The sequence below is a fragment of the Rhinopithecus roxellana genome, chromosome 18 (genome assembly GCF_007565055.1).
Source record: "Rhinopithecus roxellana isolate Shanxi Qingling chromosome 18, ASM756505v1, whole genome shotgun sequence".
In the NCBI taxonomy this organism is placed as follows: domain Eukaryota; kingdom Metazoa; phylum Chordata; class Mammalia; order Primates; family Cercopithecidae; genus Rhinopithecus; species Rhinopithecus roxellana.
Window position 1 is genome coordinate 53,541,497 of NC_044566.1, and position 19,489 is coordinate 53,560,985.

General features: G+C 37.0%; 1 protein-coding gene across 3 annotated transcripts in view; it reads left to right on the forward strand.

Annotated features, from left to right (window-relative positions):
- The first annotated feature begins 440 nt into the window (after positions 1-440).
- The window catches only part of PROSER1 (proline and serine rich 1), a 28,568-nt gene continuing 9,519 nt past the window's right edge, over positions 441-19,489 (forward strand). Inside the window, exons 1-9 of one of the 3 annotated variants that reach the window (XM_010360768.2) lie at positions 441-673; positions 3,695-3,760; positions 6,163-6,231; positions 8,442-8,536; positions 9,516-9,609; positions 11,439-11,549; positions 13,265-13,348; positions 14,692-14,770; positions 15,422-15,472. In XM_010360768.2, coding sequence (XP_010359070.1) covers positions 629-673; positions 3,695-3,760; positions 6,163-6,231; positions 8,442-8,536; positions 9,516-9,609; positions 11,439-11,549; positions 13,265-13,348; positions 14,692-14,770; positions 15,422-15,472 — 694 coding nt within the window. In that variant the 5' untranslated portion in view covers positions 441-628. Of the gene's footprint in view, positions 674-3,694; positions 3,761-6,162; positions 6,232-7,295; positions 7,366-8,441; positions 8,537-9,515; positions 9,610-11,438; positions 11,550-13,264; positions 13,349-14,691; positions 14,771-15,421; positions 15,473-19,489 lie in introns of those variants that run through there. The other 2 variants (XM_010360776.2, XM_010360784.2) reach the window with 2 other exon arrangements.

Below are 19,489 nucleotides of genomic sequence, written 5' to 3' on the forward strand. Positions count from 1 at the left end.
GCAGCAGCTGGTAACAAAGAGCCTGCCGGCCCGCCTGCTGCCGGGGCCGAGGTACCCAGGAGTCGAGCGCAGCGGCTGGGGATGAGCGCGAGCCGGACCATGCGTCCGGGTTCGCGGCGGTGAGGGTCGCGGCAGGCGGCCGAGGCGCAGGTGCGGGTCGAGAGACCGGCGCCTCCCTCCCCGCCGCCCGTGGACTCCGAGTGCAGGTGTTTCTGCTCTGCCGGCCGCTCCACCTGGGCAAGCGGCTTCAAGAGCTACCTGTGGCTGCACCTGGCCCTCAGCTGCAGGGAAACGGCACTCAGCCCCGCCGCGGAGCCCGGGTTTTTCTGCAGAACTCAGGGGACCTGGCTCTTGCCCGAGGTGCCCTGAAGCATTGTGTGAATAAGCTGGGGAAGCCTGACTGGAGTGTTTTTTCTTTTTAATAAAAAAAAGTTTTTCTGAGTCTCAGTTTTTAGAAATTTTTTTTGCGAAGTTTGCGATACTCTCTACCTCTTCGCATCCTTTCTTGCTCGTGGAGTCTTTTTCCTCCTCAACTATAAATATTTTTACTATCGGCGGAGCTGACCAGGGATGAACGTCTTGTAATTGCAAGTATAACTGTTAAAACCACGTCGGGGTAGTAGTCAAGATGGATAAAAAGTCCTTTGAAATGGTGCTGGATGAAATTAGAAAGGTAATTACACTCGATTCCAGGAATTATTTTATGAGATGAATTCTCGTGGTTTAGACTCTCTTTGAGGTACTGTGTGCAGATTGTGCAGAATGAGGATCCTAGGATTGCCAAATTGGTTTGCATTCTCACGTGTAATGGAGGAGTTTGTATCTTGATACGTTTCCAATACAAATAGAAATTAAGTTATGTTAACGCCGAATTTGAGACTCAGCGCGGTGTGGTGGGAATGATATTCAGACGGCCCTCCGTTCCAAAGCCTTTTTTACAAATCCTTAATAGCTCTGTACTTTGGGGCAAGTGGTTTAGTATTTTTGAGTTTATTGCCTCATCTTTCAGTCACACAAGAGTGACTGAAAACTAGAGGTAATACGCAGAAAGTTTCTTTTATGGTAGTTATTATGATGGGGTTTTCAAATCTAAGCATAAGGTAGAATATATTTGTTGCGTTGGCCATGCAAAATTCGTGTCCTGATGTTAAGTGTGGCATTAAGTTTAAAGTCACGTTCTTAGGAATTGGCCGTCAATAACTTGAGGTGCAAAATTTTTTCTCCTGCTTTCCAAGTTTTTGCTGCTTTTTGAGGCTATTGTGTGGATCCCATCTCCCAGAGTGAACCAGACAGCAACAATTCTGGAAGGTAGTCTTGAGCCTAACAATATCTCAAGCACAAAAATACCGAAAAGTTACTTATTTTAAAATGGAAGGACTTGATGTACCATCGTTACATCAACACACGGTGCTTTCCTTCGGCCTTCCGGGCAATTATTCTTCCTCACCTGCATACCTTTATGACCCTTGACTGCAACGGAAGAAATTGTTCCCATGTGCTCTGGTGCTTATTTCAGTTTACAAAGGTGTTACTAAAATTGTCTCTGGTCTTGCACTTTTACTTTGGTTTTATACAGCTTTTTTTTGGTTTTTCAAATTGACGTGTTTGAGTTTTCCTATTTGATTATACTGAACGTTCTTTTTTGAACAAATTCTGCTTTTGCACATCCAATGTGTCCAATTAATTTTTGAAATAAAATGTTGGTTTGCTAACTCTATGCCTAGGAATTTGTCAGAATTTGTTCATAAGCTGATTTTTAATTACTTTTCATGAGAAAATAATTGGTGAGTCCAAGTAGACCAGCAGATTTTTTCTTTTGGAAAAAATCACATAGGGAGCCTATGTGATTTAGGGTCTCCGTGTGCATATTCTCTTCCTAGTGTCATAAAAATGTCACAGTAAATTCTAAAGAGGGGAATAGGGAAGTTTTCCAGATACGAAAGTCCTGTTCACATGAGATGGCAACTTAAGTCTGTATTTCTGGTCAGCAATTAAAACATGTCTTCTGCTGGCTTTGCCAAATGATTAGATACATCAGTATTGTCATGGTCTATTAAAATGGAATAAAATATTGGCATATCTAAATATGAGCATTACTGTTGATTGTTTTAAAAATTGCTCTTTGTGAATGTAAGTTTAAACCAGGTCATCTCTTGAGTATCACAGTGAGTTTATATAATAGATAATACTGATGGTCATTACTGTCATTTAAAACTAGTGGCATTTAAGAAGCCACTAGCCGAAGAACTGGGAAAGGGAGTAGAAAGGGGGAAAAAGCAATGCTTGATTGATTACTCAAAAAGGAGGGAGTAATAGCTATTAATTAGTGAGCACTTACTTTGTGAGCCTGTTGTTAAGCACTTCTCCAGTCATGATTTGTTTTGATTCTCCTTACAACCCACGAGGTGTAGGCACTGTACTTCTCACTTAAAGCTGGCGGCCTACTCTCTGTGAGGTTAACTAGTCAGCTCAAGACTCCTCAGGTGGGAAGTTAGGGGCAGTGGGCCCTATTCAGACTATGCTTGCAGAGCACCATGCTGTCCTGCCTGGGGTTACAGCTGGGCCTCTCAGGCATTGATGGAAGAATTGAGATACGACTTGGCATCAGTACAATCCAAGACTTTGTTCAGAAACTTGTATTTGACTGTGTCCGATTATTATATTGATAGTAAAACTCCTAGGAGTACATTATTTAGAATGCCTTTTTCTCCCTTTTCAGTGAATGTTGAACTACTGAGCACGCAGGATACTTCAGTTGACTGGTCATAATACTTTTTCCTAGCAGAATGATACATGTGAAAAATATGATTATAATTATTTTGTAGTACAAGCAAAGGGATTAGTTCATTTTTAATGATTAGTGGCAACCGACTTAAGATAGCTGATTCCATCTCTAAGATGAGCAAATAGCTGCAGGGGGGGAGCCTATGTGATTTAGTGAGCTCTAGATAGTACTGCATCAAAGCCACCAACTTCTCCCTCACCCACTGAGAGATTCCATAAAGGAAAGGAACCATCACTTACTGATTACCTATTATGTGTCACATCTAGTGTCCGCTATTATAGTTTTCATAGTAACTCTTTGGGGTTAGTGAATGGTGTTCCCTGTATGAGTGAGGAAACTCAAAGGGAATTAAAATACCTCTCAAAGTCTACACTGCCAGTTTAGTGGCAGGCACAGACAACGAATTCAGGGCTTCTTGCATTCTTATATCCCTATAGAAATACTGAGAGCCTCAACTAGACCTTGTCTTATTCTTGCGTCCTGTCACTTAGCACATAGATATTCAATAATTGATGAGTAACAACATCTGATATGTTTAATCTTAAAAATGACAATATGATTGGATTTGGAATGTTTTGAAACTCTTTACGTATTTAGGAATTCTAAATGTAACGCGTGCTAATGTTGAATCATGTCTATTACAATTGTATTCCCTTTCCTTGTAGAAGCAGGTAGGGAAGCCCAGCAGATCTTCCTGCTTGCTCAGTGTGTCCCTCACAGTAGGGAACCTGGAAAGGTGGAAGGAAGGGCCTCTCACCACAGTGACCTTAGTTCCTCTGCATGACAGGGCTGAAGCAGACCTGCCCCTGTTGAGTTGCTTAGGCAGTTTTGATAGATGCTTATTACTGTGCTGTTTACGTATATTAATGCTGTTTTACTGTGTGTGTGTGTGTTTTTTTTTTTTTTTAGGCTGTTTTGACAGAATACAAATTAAAAGCAATTGAATATGTGCATGGATACTTTTCTAGTGAACAGGTATTCCTCATTATTTGTTTAAACAAAGCCTTCTTTTTATACCAATGTTCTGGTTAATGTCTGCTGCCCGAATTCAGAATTGCTTTTACCTTTTTGCTGTATTTATTCAGGAACTTGAGAAGCTCTCAGTTTTGGCAGAAAACTTCACAGAATTTATAATTCAGGGACTAAGCACCTCTCCACTTTCACCCCAATTCCTATTTTAAAATGATTTTAAATCTAGGATCTTAAAGCAATTCAAAGTGTTTTTGGTTCTGGGCACAATATCAAAGGTTTAGAAACTTGTAATGGTAAATTTACCCACATTTTTATAGTTACATGTAAGACAATTACAAAATTCATCATGTAATATAAAAGAAAATGTGAACAAATAATGAAATGTTTTTATATGAAGCCACTAAATAAAAATTTCAACAGTAAGAAAAATACACAGTGTTATTAATAAGTAGTTGCTGTAACTGCCGGATTATTAACATTTTAAGCATGATGGTTTAGTGAAAACTTCATTCCACCTTAGGGGCAGTTTGCTAATTAAAATAAATGTGTGTCACACACGCAAGGGGGCATGTTTCTGAGGGATAGTTGGAAAATTCTTGATAGAGAAATCAGGCATAAATATTAATAAGAATGTCTGGAGAACAGCTCAGGGAAAGGATGGACAATAAATTATGTATTGAGTTAATAAATGCTCCAATTGAGTTAGTAAATGGTCCAACTTTTCATTGGTTTCTCAAGAACTTCAAAACTTGAAAGCATGAATGACCTTAAGGCTATAGAAGTTCTGCCCACTAAATTCTCAAAAGCTACTTTATGATTTGCATTTGTTGTCTTTATGTCAGTTTTTCAGCTTTCCCATTGCTTTACAAAGTTACTTTATGCTCTTAAAAATTTAAATGTTTTGGCCAGGCACGGTGGCTCACACCTGTAGTCCCAGCACTTTGGGAGGCCGAGGCAGGCGGATTACTTGAAGTCAGGAGTTCAAGACCAGACTAGCCAACATGGTGAAACCCCGTCTCTACAAAAATACAAAAATGAGCCGGGCATGATGACTGGTGCCTGCAGTCGAGAATCACTTGAACCCAGGAGGCGGAGCTTGCAGTGTGCCAAAATCGCACCATTGCACTCCAGCCTGGGTGACAGAGCAAAACTTTGTCTAAAAAAAAAAAAAATTTAAATGTTTTAAAAAGATTTATAATTTCTTACAGCTAATAGCATTTTTTTCTTGCGTGTATGTGATGTACCACCCTGAGTGATGTTTCCATTTTGCTAAAGTCATTACAAAGTTTATTAAGCCTACTTTCTAAATGAGCTTATTGTATTAAAGATTTTTCTTTGTATCTTAGATATGGTGGCTTGTAAAATTTTATGGTTGGTAAAATATAGCATTTATTAGATATTAAGAATATTATTCCCATCAAAGTTTTAAGGACATACACTTTTATCAAATTAACTGGAAAGTATACATAATACTTATTTGCTATATATGTTTCTCTTTATAAGGAGTAAAAAAATTTTTTTTTTAGCGTATTTTCAGGAACTGTCTTCTTGTATCACTTTTTTCCCCCTTTGGAGCATCTTTTGAGGCAGTGAAACAGGGTGGTGGTGATCATGCTGAGACCTCCGTGTCCTGATCTTTATGCCCTGTGTTCACCACTTACTGGCTATCTCATAATGCTTCCCTCATTTGTTTAAAGTTCTTAGGTGGTAGTGGGAGCTGGTCTGAGCTGCACAGTCTGAGCTCTCAAATGATGTATCATTTAGGGGCTGCTGGAGTGTAATTCATGTTGATTCTTGACATTTTTAAGGGACTAGATTTATGATTTGAGTTTCTGTCCTCCAGATTCAAGTTGAAAGACCTACTAGGACTAAAGTTAGTGGGTCTACACTAAAACCTACCACTGTGCTCTTGTGAGTGCTCTTCTCCCTCACGTTGAAAAGTTCTCCATTCACAGTCCATCTTTATATTCCTAAGCCCACATTTGATCTCCGTCTGGTACTTTGAACCCTCCTTTTCTTATTAGGATACTTTGTTTTTTCTGTATTGTATATTTTTCTTTCTTTCTAGACCAGTGCTGTCTAGTAGAACTTTTTGTGATGGTAGAAATGTTCTCTCCTGCAGTGTGCATTATTGTAGTTATCAGCCTCATGTAGCTCTTGAGCACTTGAAATGTGGCTTGTGTCACTAAGGAACTGAATTTTTAAATTTTATTTGATTGTAAGTGATTTAAGGTTACGTAACCGCGTGTCGCTATTCTGTTAGCACAGTTTTCAGACTTTAGTGCCACCTGTATCACCTGGGCCTGGGCTGCACACGTTGAATTATAATGTCAAGTACTGAAATAAATCTTACAGAAATATTTGCAAACATGCTGTCTTCAGAGCTGTTAGTTCTTTGTTTTCAGGTGGTTGATTTGCTGAGATATTTTTCCTGGGCCGAGCCCCAGTTGAAGGCAATGAAAGCATTACAGCATGTAAGTAACTTATTTTTTCCTTTAGAACATAGAATTTAAGTATTTTTAACTCTCCCAGTTGTCTATACTTTATTTCAGTTGTAATTTATTTGCATTAGAAAAGCAAACTCTAAGTGTTATTGTACTTTGATTCAAAATAGCTATGTTAAAAAATTAACATTTTCCAAACTGTACATTTGAATTGTATGCCACAGTGTCCTGATTGGCAAGTTAGAGGAAAACGTCACCGGCAAGCAAAATATAGGATTTGAATTCTTAATTGTTTTTTGCACTTCTGTTTTTTAATATCTATCTTCACCATCTTTCTATTTAGTCTTAGAAGAGTTAGTACTGTCCAAATAAATTTTCAGTGATGATGGAAATTTTTATATCAGCACTGTCCATTATGGTAGCCACTTGAATGTGCCTCATCTGAGGAACTATATTTAATTTTATTTAATTGTAATTAGTTCAAATAGGTACATGTGCTTAGTGGCTACTATATTGGATAGCACAGCTCTAGAACCTAGGTCAGCAGGAGCATCTAGGTCACACAGGAGTATCTGGCTGTGTAGGAAGATTTTTGAAGCAATATCAGGCCTGGGTATCTTCAGTGGAATCAATTTACAGATCCTTGACTTTCTAAACTGATGAGCCTAGGAAAGTATCTGGGTCTGTTAGTGCTACTTTCTGATCTCCTCTTTAATATTTGCTTTTTTACTGCTTTACTAAAGAAAGAGTTACCGCTCCTGTTCTCTGGGGGTGAAGATGTTTCTCCAGGTTCCAAAAGGACAGTGCTTTGCTCTTGAGAGGGAGAGCAAAGCAAAGAGACTCATAAGAAATACTGATAAGGGACTCGGGGTGGTGGCCAAGCCTGTAATCCCAGCACTTTGGGAGGCTGAAGTAGGAGGATCACTTGAGGCCAGGAGTTCTAGACCAGCCTGGGCAACGTAGTGAGACCCAGTCTCTACAAAAATATAAAAACTTTAAATTAGCTGGGTGTGGTGGTGTGCTCCTGTAGTCCTAATTACGCAGGAGGCTGAGGCAGGGGGAATATTGATGAGGGCTTTGCTTTATTTTATCAGGACAACAAACTCATGACAAAACTCTGAGGCCTGCTTGCCTGTCTCCCTGCCTTAGACTTAAAATTCAGAGGTGAGAAGGGTATCACAGGGACAACTCAATACACTTACTTGAATTAAATTAAGTCTGACCTTTTCTAACAAAGTCAGTCTGATTTGATTGTTCTCTCACTGAAGACTGATTTCACCAATTAGTTTACCTGATAAATATTTCCGTAAATTAAATGAGCTAAATTAGTAGTTTCAAAGTTCTTACAGCTATATAAATGTATTTAAGAAAATCGACTTTTTATGAGTATTTAAACTTCTGATAAAATTGTTAGGTATCAATTTAAAAATATACAAAGGGGCATATAGTTTTATCAATTCTTCTGGTAGTGCATAAATAATAGTATGTGAAAACCACTGTTCCAAATTTTAGGAACTTTTGGATGTTGATTCTAGCCAGTCTTCCTTCTTATGTTGATGTTGCTTTTAATTTTCCTTCACTGTTAACATAAATCTCCAAATTGGCCAAATCTTCTGGATGTTCTTCAAAAATAAAGGTACCCTAGTCAAATAATCATGTAACTTTCCACACAATCTTTTTGCATCACAATGCACATTAAATTAAAATAAGACTTAAAGTTCTGCAGTAGAGAAACCTGTTTAACCCAGCTTTCCCCCTACCTTATGTGGCTAGTGTAACCTTTTTCTGTAATATGTTTAACACCATGGAAGCACTGATCTGTGGCATACTTAGCCCCCTGAGGAGCATAATAATGTTTTTCTAACCTTTGAACAATTTAATCTCCCATATGTATGAGTATAACCTTTTTATATAACCTTTCTGAGGAAAGTAATACTTCTGATTTTTTTAATTCTGTAAGTGAACACATCGTGAAATGTGGATAAAAAAAGAGCTTGTAGGAGAACTTAGATCTTCGTTAGATCTTCAGCTGAAATGGTTACATTGATAGAACATAAGTATAATTCATTTATTTTTAGAACTTTCTTTTGAGTAAGTGGTTTTCACCTAAAATGTGATATATTTTATCTAAAATGTTTATATTAAGAGCATTTAACTATTTAACTATACTTCCAGAAAAAGGTAATTTCTGGCATGAAAATTTCACGTGTTAAAAATAAAATTATTTTTTGTATTAACAGAAAATGGTGGCTGTCCAGCCGACAGAAGTGGTCAATATACTCAACTGTTTCACTTTCAGTAAAGACAAACTAGTTGCTCTTGAACTGTTAGCCTCGTAAGTATTTCTTTTTCTTTTTACTTCATTGGGAAAAAATGTAGAAGCCTTTTAAGTGTCTAAGTAGTATGTGTTAATGTGTCAAAATTGTAATAGTAAAAGGAACTCTAACAAAATACAGTCAAAAGCATAAGGATACATTCTGATTTCTTCATGAGAAAAAGTATCTAGTGTACTTATTACACATATGGTTATAACTTATAAAATGAAGGGGCTTAACAAGATTGTTTAATTTGATTTTTTGTATTTCAGTTATTTGCTTTGCCTTCCTACTCTGAAAAGACAGGGATTTAAGAATTAGTGATTCTTTCACTGACTGACACAATAATTTATTTTTTTTTTTGGCAAAGTGCTCATTTTTTCTGAGCCTTATTTGCCTCACTTGTAAAAATAAGACTCTTACCCACTTAATAGAGTAATGAACTCTAAATATCGGAAGGTCTGAAAGCACCTACCACAGCATTTGACAGATGACCGTAATGAGTGTTAGCTCAAAAAGACAAGGAAAGAACCTACTCCTTTGCATCACTGAAGAGTGTATAAGTTATTTATTTGTAACACATACATTTTTAAGTCCTTTTTGTATTCATAGGTGTCCATAAAAGCACAAAATTAAAATAAAGCACAAGATAAAACTTTATGCATTTAGCATAACATGACTTTTATGCATTTTGCACGTGGGTGGGTTCTCTTGCCATATACTATCACTGAAGAGAGTATATTTTGAAAAATCTCAAAATAGTGATTTTTTATTTACAGTATTACTGTTTTACTTTTCAGTAATCAGATAAACCTCAGTTATTACATTTATATATAAACATGTTATTTAAACTGAGCTATTAAAAGTAAATAGTCACACTTTTCTCCCTGTGTCACGGGGAAAGCTTACTCAGATATGTTTGTGCAGTAAACAAAGATTGCTTACCTCTATGTATGGTCAGGTTTTTAAACAAAAAGCTAAATTGTGTTTTCTTGGTAGGAATATTATTGATGCACAGAATTCTCGTCCTATTGAAGATTTATTCAGGATAAATATGTCTGAGAAGAAACGGTGCAAGAGAATACTTGAACAGGTAGTTTTCTGAAGATTGCCATGTACTTGGTATGCTGGTTTTTCTGAATGTTGAAGGTGAAAAAGCACCTTTCTTCTTACTAACTTTGGTGAATAACTCGAATGCTGTTGTACAATGGGTTAAAAATGAACATCCCTGTGGTCTATGGAGTGGAAATAGAGCTGGTTGACAGGGACACTCAAGGGGGAAGAGATGGCTTGAGAGTGAGAAGTTGGTTGGCCACTCAGCTTGAACCTCATGGAAATGTTTATGTCTTGATCCCTTGGTACCTTTGTCATGGCTTCAAGTTTTTGCTTTAAACTTTATTTGGGAACTTAACTTTTCAAATTTGCTTTGTTAACCAGTTTATTTTAAATCAGATTCATAAGAGATGAATATTAAAGCAAGTTTATTAGTTAAAACTCCAGTTTATTAGTTAAAGATCTATAAGAATTGGAGCAATAGTACTTGTCCAACCCTAGAAAACTGGATTTGTCATCTAAGGTAGTTACTTCTAAGGTAGGATTGTGATGGCTGGAAGCTGAATTAATTAATTATTATGAGCCTGGCAGTTCAGTTGTATTTAATACTCACAAACTCCTTGAAGCCCAGGGATGGTAGGCAAATTTGCCTTAGTCGTACATTGTTGTGGAAGTGTTAAGAGCTGAGCCATGTTTCTTTACTTTAGTAACTTCCTTATCAGTTTTCTTGACTAAAACCTTTAAGGCAACATGGGTATTACTGCTGTAGTTTTCTTTCTTATGAAGTGTTCCAGTCATGTCACTTTCCTTCTCAGAAATTTTCTGGGCCTGAGTGTTCTGTGGAATAGGCCCTCTGGTCAATGTAAGTTAGTACAACTTTTCTACAAGGTAAACTTGAAGAGCCTTTAAAGTATTTATACTTTTTGGCCCCAAATTTCTACTTCTAAGAATTTATCTGAAGGAAATGTTGAAATATACAAATTTATATATAAGGGCATTCACCCCGGTATTCTTTATTATAGCGAAAAATTCAGATGATTTCAGGGTTGGGGTATTTAGTAGGGGGACTGGGTTATATAGCTAATATACATGTATGTTTGTGAATGGATTTATACAACCAATATGTAATACATATAACATTGTACATACTTGGGAATATATATATACACACACATATAGCTGGATATTTCTATGACGTAATATAGATACATCGGAATATGTGTTGCCTAATACAGTGTTTATTCATTTATTAATATGTATTGAGCACCAACTCAGTATGTGTGTGGCATCATTTAGAAGCTGAGGATGCAGTAATAAACAGACCTAAATCCCTTCCTTTACTATTTCTCATAAATACGTAACAGTATATTGAACATTATTACTTGGTTTTTCAATGGTATTTAGCTCTTTGGACCACCCAATGTCATGTTATTTGTTTATGTTGTCCTCCACTGGGTTGTAAAGAGCAGGGACCATGTTTCTTTCATCTCTGTGTCCTCTTTTCCTCAAATGTAACATGACCTTGGCATTTGTAGATTTGAACTGTTATTTCTTGATAGTTGAAGAAATGGGACAGATTAGATAATAAAGACTTTTTTACACCATTTACAAAATCTGTTGTGAAGACATTCTTTGAGTCTGTTAGTTGCAACGTTATTATGTTACTATTTTAATTGTTCCATTTAAATAAAGTGATTTTACTGATTACTTTTGGTCACATTCACCACTGTAAGTGCTGAATGATGTATGAGCAGATTGCATGTAGTGCTGTTCCTTAACTCATTTTTTTTTTTTAGCTGAGCTTCCCAGTGTTCAGAATACTTGACTTTAAGACTTTTTTTTCTACCCCTCTTCTTTGTTATATTACAGGCTTTCAAGGGGGGCTGCAAAGCTCCTCATGCTATGATATCTTCTTGTGGAACGATCCCAGGAAATCCATATCCCAAAGGAAGACCTAGCCGCATAAATGGAATTTTCCCAGTAAGCATACTTCTATAGCTGTATATGAAACTTCTCATGGTTAAGTATGAAGTGTAGAATAAGTTAATGGTATTTAAAGGAAAGGAATTTTATATCAGTAACTTAATTCCTAGGCTCACCACTGATTGAAAGTTCGTGTCTAAGCTTCATCAGTGTATTAAGGATATTTATATAAAATCTATAGAACAAGACAAATAGGATGATTTTGTTTTATTTTTCAAAGTACTTTAGAAGCACTGATTTACGTTTAGTAAAGGAACAGTTCTCAAATTCTCAGTGTTGTTACAATCTCAGTTTCATTCAGTGAAGTGTGTTTGGGAAACTTTACATGCAGTGTTTCCTTCCTGGAGCATCACACTGCATATAAAGGCTTGAGAGGTGTATAAAAAAGAAACTTGTTTTTATATCATCTCATGTTCCTTGAACCTCTTTGTAAAACAACTTTCTCAAAGAATGTTATATTTCTGTTGCCGCATAACAACCCCACAGCTTAGTGGATTAAAGTAATAAACGTTTATCACCTCACATGGTTTTTGTGGGTCAGGAATATTGGAGCGCTTAGCTGGGTAGTTCTGGTTCAGGTCTTTTCATGAGGTTACATTCATCTGAAAGTTTGATTGGAGCCCAAGAATAGGGCCTCAAGGTGACTCGTTTACATGCTTGGCAAGGTAGTGTTGGTGGTTGGCAGGAGTCCTTTGTTGTCCACCACAAGGACTTTTTTGTAATGCTGCTTGAGTGTCCTCATGACATGGCAGCTGGCTTCTACCAGAGCAAGTAATCCAAGCAAGAGAGGACAAATGGAAGCTGCCTGGAAGTCAGATGCCATCCTTTCTGCCATATGCCATGTGTTACACAGGTCAGCCCCATTCATTCTGGTAGGGAATGGTGCAAGGGCAGATAGGAGATGAGGATCGGTCAGGGACATCTTGGGAGTTGACTCCCACGCTAGTATATACCATTTAGCCACACACACTGTTAGGGTGATGGCACACTGCAGTAATCTATCAACTTATTCTGATCTGTAAATTTTAGCAGTCTTGAATAAGGTCTCATTTACCCTTGACAGTATAAATAATCACACTTAATCTTTGTAGAGAACACCATTTTTTCTTATCTACTTTCAACTGTAACATAGGTACTCTTATTCTTTGAGGATTATACATACTGTGGCATTGGAAGTTCATTTCTGATTGCTCCTTTTTGTGAAGAAAAAAAATTAGAACATACTGTATTCCAAAAAAAAAGCAATAATATAGTAAAACAATGCAGCATAACAACTATTTACATAGCATCCACATTGTATTCAATATTGTAAGTAATCTAGAGATTATTTAAAGTAGATGGGTGGATATGTTTAGGTTATATGCAAATACTATGCCGTTTTATATAAGAGACTTGAGCATCCATGTATTGGTATCTATGAGGGAGGCTCTAGAACCAGTCCCTCTGGATACTTGATCTTTTCCTGTCATTCTGTGTTTTTTGTGTTCACTTCTGAGTACCTTTGCATGTAATACGAGAGTTCCATAGCATAGGAGGATTGAGGACCTTATCAGGGTCATGCCGCCAGGCGGTGCAGAATTGAAATGGGAATGCAAGTCTTTACCCTCTTACCAAGTCCTTTTCTTCAGTGTAATCCAGTGAGGTTGGTTATTATTACTGGTTTGAGGGGTTTTGTTTTTAATTTTGAATTCTTTTTTTTTTTTTTTAAATAGGGAACTCCTTTGAAAAAAGATGGCGAAGAATGTACTAATGAAGGCAAAGGAATAGCTGCACGAATTCTTGGACCATCCAAACCAGTATGTTTAGAAAAGGATGAAACAAGCCCAAACTCCTTCCTACTTTTAAAGTTTTCTTTTTACTCAAAGCATAAATTTTATTTTTGTGTTGCAAAGTTTGAAGTATTCTAGAAGTTGTAGGAGAGTGAGAGAGTGAATGGTTGAGGGAAATACAAATATTTAACAGTATTAAGAGCCCCTTTGAGGTTAAGCTTTTTATTTTAAAGTAAAATCAGTCAAATTGCTTTCAGTTTTTTTCTCGAGATGCATTCCGCTGCTCAGTTGCAGATATGGAGTGCGGAGAGCTTGTTTTAACTAAGTTTGTAGTTTAGCTGAATTAGTGTTAGTGAAACCACAGTGAAGCTAGGAGGTTGAAAGTATTTACAAGATAGTGATTATAATGATTGCATTGTAAACAGGACAGGAGAAGACAACCCTATGGGTTGAAGGATCTTGGGAGTTGAAGTACTAGAGGCCTGCATACAACCACCTTGCAAAACCTGCCCGTCCACATGACAAGAACTCCAGTGGAGTTGTTTATGGCAGAATAGTCGCACATCGTGGTTCTTGCACAAGACTTCAGACAGGGCCACAATTATGGGAGCTGGAAATAATCTGGCTACCTTACCACCAAGAGATCCTTTCCCCTGCCTCGCAGGCATGCACAGGCTCTCTCTGTAGGTGAAAAGTAGAGCATTTATTTAACTTAGCTTCAGGTACTTTCAGTTTTCTAAAGACCAGTTCTTTAAATGCTTTTTGTTACTTAGATAAGCTCCATCAACTGTAAAGTAAGTATTGGTGGATTTATGGATTTCAAAGGGCGGAACAACTAACATACTGAATTCCTGATTCCAGTCTACATTCTACTAGAGTTGTCAGAATGCCAAATGCTAAAGCAAACAGTGCTTTTTTCTTCCAAAAGGAGAAAAGAGGGTGGGAATGAGGATGAATTCCTGTCACTTTAGGAGGATGTTGCCACTGGGAGTTCTTGTGTCATTTGAGATTGTAAAACCTAGACGTTTTTTGTCTTTGTTATGTAGGAGGAAACAGGAATTCTTGGTTTAACTTAGGCTGGGCCTGGGAGGAGTTTGCTGTTTACAATGAGGTCTAACCCCTTATTGGAGATGATTTTTAAAAATAAACACCTTTGTAACCATCTTTGGCAAGATCTGCATTTGGAATTTAATAGCAACCACATTTATTAAAGCAAAGAAATTTCCGTCATTTGTCGTCGCATGTAGTCCAGTAGTTGGTATGCTGGGACATTTTTAGCATATTAGGACTAAATATTTTGAAAGACAAGTTGCCAAGGAGACGGCTTATTTGGTTTTCTTCTAACTGCTGTGTTTTCCCCCATCTTTTAGCCTCCTTCAACATATAATCCACATAAACCTGTTCCTTATCCAATACCTCCATGCCGACCACATGCAACTATTGCACCAAGTAAGGAGTTCCCTTATTTTTTACTTGTTTTTCTTTTTTGGTGTTTATTTATTAAATTGAAAGTAAGTGCTGGTCTATGTGCTTGGGAAATCTGTAGCACCTCTGATATGCTACTGTGAGCTTAATTATGCTCATCGTTAGCTAGTAGTGTCCTGGCCTAGAACACTGTAGCAGATAGTTTATTTAGAATATTTTCTTTATGATAAATTACAGATGACTTTTAGTCATTCATTATTTATGAGTTTTCACTTGGTAAATCATCTTGAATTCCTTTTTTGGTAGTTGGTGTTCAGAGGCGTCATTAATGCATTTAACTTAAAAAAGTCAAGTATATGTGTTTGGCAGGAAAGACAAATAATTTAAGTATAGCAGATGCTGCCTGCCGTGCCATTCACTGAGCTTATCCCTGCGATGAGCCTGCGATGAGCCTGCGATGAGCCTGCAGTGGGCAATAGGAATCTCTGGTTGTTTCATTTGGTGTCAGTTTTCACTTAACTCTAGACCTAGCCCTCTATCTAAAATCAACTCTATTAAATAGGAGTTTTTATAATGAATGGCTGCATTAATATAGTTTGAACTCCTAGTCACAGAACAATACTAGTCACAGAACAGTGCTCACTTATATTTTTTTCTGTTGTGTTTTTATTTTAGGTGCTTACAACCATGCAGGTCTGGTACCATTAGCCAGTGTCATAACTCCAGGTACGCCCCCTCCACCTCCATATACTCCTAATCCTATAGGAACAGGTAAAGTCATGTTATTTGGGAGTGTTTAAATAACTTATTCATACACAAATGTATACTTGGAAGGGACAGTTGTTTGGCATGACGTAATATTCCAACAGAGGGAACACAAACTCAAGAGTCTGAAGGATCTGGAAGTGAATCCTTGGTAATATTGGATAGTTTTCGTAGTCTTGATGGACTTCACTATTTGTAGTATAGGATAACATTTTAATAGCATTTATTCAGTAACATATTTAATGAGTATTAGATGATCCTATCATGTGCTGTGTGCTGTGGATACAGAGGTGCACAAAGAGTCATGTTTGCAAAGAGTCTAGTGCAAAAATACAGGTGAGGAAGAGAAGGCCATTTCAATATATTCTACATTGTTGGTTCTGAATTGCACATTTTTTATAGTTTAATTTCTCTGAAATTAGAATGTGATTTATAGCAAGTGGCATCTGAGATTCAAAGAGATAAGTTAGAATGATCAGTGCTGTGATAGGGTTAGAAACTCATAGGAAAGGCATCCAAACCAGCCCTACTAAGGTAAATGTGAGCTGCTTGCTTAATATACTGCTAAAGGTTGTTGACCCAATAATGAAGCTGCCATTTAATTGAATTAAGTTGAGGGGGAAATGGGTAAAAACAGACTGATAATCAAATATGAGGAATGACAGAGCAACAATGAGGTGGTTTCTCTGTAGCCAGGAACTACCTGGGGCACTTTAAAAATATATCCTTAGTTCCTCACTTGTAGAGATTCTATTCAGTGTATTGTGGTGGGGTTGCCTGGTGTTTTTATTTTATTTTTTTAATGATCTGGTGGTTCTTTAAGCAAGTTTGGGAAATGCTAGAATTTGTGCACAGAGAACCCAAGAGAGATCAAAGTATCAACTTTTTTTTTTCAAGGATCTTTATTAAGTGCCAGAGTAAAGAGAGCTGGAAGACTTTCTGCCTCCAAACTTTTATTAAGAATCTTTGGACACTAGGGTAGGCACCTTTCTGACTCAGCAAAGGAATTGTCAGCAACTGAAATTGATGGATGAATATGTATGGAGTTGACAGTGGGATAGCAAAGAATACTCTGCGCAAAGGCAGTTTATCACATGCAGATTAGAAGAGTAATTACTTGGGGAGGGGGTGAATTGGGCACCCCGTGCCTGACAGAGGTAGGGCAGGAGCTGGAATTCAGCCCGCTGTAGCCTAAGTTCCACTGCCATTTGGCATGATTGTCTCCCCATTCACTTTGCTAATGACATAAAGACTCCATTTGAGTGGCCTTGGGCCACCTATGTAAACACCAGCTAGTTATGGGAAAAAGAACTATTTCTCATGAGTGGTAAAACTTTGACGTGCTGTGGAGAAGTATCATTGACTTAATGAATGCCACCATTTGGGTAAATTACTCCTACCATGGAGAGGAAGGGGTCATAAAAAAGCAGTGAGAAAGGACTGAGAAAGGACTAAAACACCCCAACACTTGCCAAGCCAACCTTTTTCATTGGGTCTTTTGGTAGTATGGGTTATGAAGAATAAATGGTTTCCCATATGTTGTCAAACTATTCTCCAAAAACCCTATACCAGTTTATACCTGTCCGTAAGAGTATGTGAGAATACAGTTTCTTGACACCCTTTCAACGTGGAAGATTTTCAGTTTTTTAACTTTGTCAATCTGGTAGACTAATTTAGCTTACATTTTTGTTTGTTTTTTAACAAAAAATTAATTTTTATTTATATCAGTTGTTGTTTTACTCGAGTTTGTATCTTGCTTAGGAAATTCTTTCTCACCCCAACAATATGAAAATATCATGTATATTCTCTAATTAGTTTTATAGTTGTTCTTTTAAAGGTATAGCTTTTAGTTCGACCACCCTTCATATTTTTATATGTGTGTGTGGTAGGAATAGAGCTTAATTATTTTCTTGTCCTTCCTAGAGACTTTTATAGTCGCTCAATAGTATATAATTATTTTTTTTGTTTTACTAGCCAGGTGTGGATTCTGTTGAGTACACTGATGAAAGTTGCAAAACATTTTTTCCAAAATTTATCATTTTATTTCTTGCCCTTTGTTATGGTACCTTTTGCCCTTAGAGTTTTGAGTTTTACACTTTTGCCTAGACAAAAACAGGCTGTGAAAGCAAAGCTGGAACCAAGTTGCCTTGGTTAAGATCTTCTTATCCCAGGATAGTTCAGATATTCTAGCTCTTAGAAGATACCTACTCCATCTGGAATTTCATTTCATATAGGGGATGAAATAGAAGTTCATCTTAATTTTTCCCCAAACGGTGGCCAGTTGTGCCAGCACCATTGATTAATCTGTCTTCCCCACTAATCTGAAATACCACATTTATCTTAAGTTTCATACACATATAGGTATGAGTTCTTTATTAAAATTCCACTGTAGTTAACTTTATTTTATGATTATATCATACTAATTTTACTAGCAGATCTGTAGTGTGTTCTAATGTTTCATAAGGCAGGCTCCCCCTTACTTATTTTTGTATTTTTCTTATCGTTAGAAATCTTGCATCTTAACCTTAAGATCATTTTCTGCAACTTAAAACAACTCTGTGTGTGTGTGTATGTGTGTACAGAGAAAGAGATATAGTAATTTCAGAAGAATTGGCATTTTTATGATAGTAAGTCTTACCTTTCAGTTATGTGTGTATATCTTTATATCATGTCAAGCTGGTAGTGTTTTCTTCCCCAGGGTTTATTTTATTCCTTTCAAGAGGATATTGTAGTTTCCTACATGCAGGTTCTATGCCTTAAATTTGTCTATAGAATTTAGAGATATTTTTGGTTACAATTATAAATAGAATGTTTCATTTCTAGGTGCTTATTACTAATTACCCTCTCTAGTTTTTTTTTTTTTTAAGTCTCTTGAGTTTATGAAATAAATATATAAAATAAACTTGTTTATAAAATAAATTATAAAATAATATCAGCTGAGTTATAGTCTTACTATAAAATATTTCTTTGTTTCCTAGGTCTTATTGAGTGAGAATATTGTCCTGACTTATTTTTATTTTTATTTCATAAAAAATATTTTGCCTGTACCTTTTATTTTAAACTTTTTTCCCCTATGATTTTATTTGGTAGATTGGCTTGGTTTGTAAATGATATATAGCTGAATTTTTATTTTTAAGCCTGTTAGACTTTTAATAGGAATTTGTAATGATAATAAATACTACACATTTGTTCTTAGTTCTTCCATTTTTATTTTCATTATTCTTTTATTCCAGTTTTGTTTTTATTACCTTTGCTAAATTGTATTGGTCAAATTGCCATTTTATTTTTTTAACAACTGTTCTCTCCTTGACCCCACCCAAACTTAGAAATTTTCTTTAATATCGCCAACTATTACCTTCTTATTCTTTTTTTTTTTTTTTTTTTTTTTTTTTTTTTTTTTTTTTTTTTTTGAGACGGAGTCTCACTCTGTCGCCGGGGCTGGAGTGCAGTGGCCGGATCTCAGCTCACTGCAAGCTCCGCCTCCCGGGTTCACGCCATTCTCCTGCCTCAGCCTCCCGAGTAGCTGGGACTACAGGCGCCCGCCACCTCGCCCGGCTAGTTTTTTGTATTTTTTAGTAGAGACGGGGTTTCACCGTGTTAGCCAGGATGGTCTCGATCTCCTGACCTCGTGATCCGCCCGTCTCGGCCTCCCAAAGTGCTGGGATTACAGGCTTGAGCCACCGCGCCCGGCCCTTCTTATTCTTAATGGTTGTCAGTGTACAAAAACTTAAAACTTTCTGTATATCATTTTACTTCCATATTCTTTTTGTTTTTGTTTTGTTTTTTTAGTTTTTGAGATGGAGTTTCACTCTTGTTGCCCAGGCTGGAGTGCAGTGGCGCAATCTTGGCTCACCACAATCTCCGCCTCCCAGGTTCAAACAATTCTCCTGCCTCAGCCTCCTGAGTAGCTGGGATTACAGGCATGTGCCACCATGCCTGGCTAATTTTTTTTTTTTTTTTTTTTGTATTTTTAGTAGA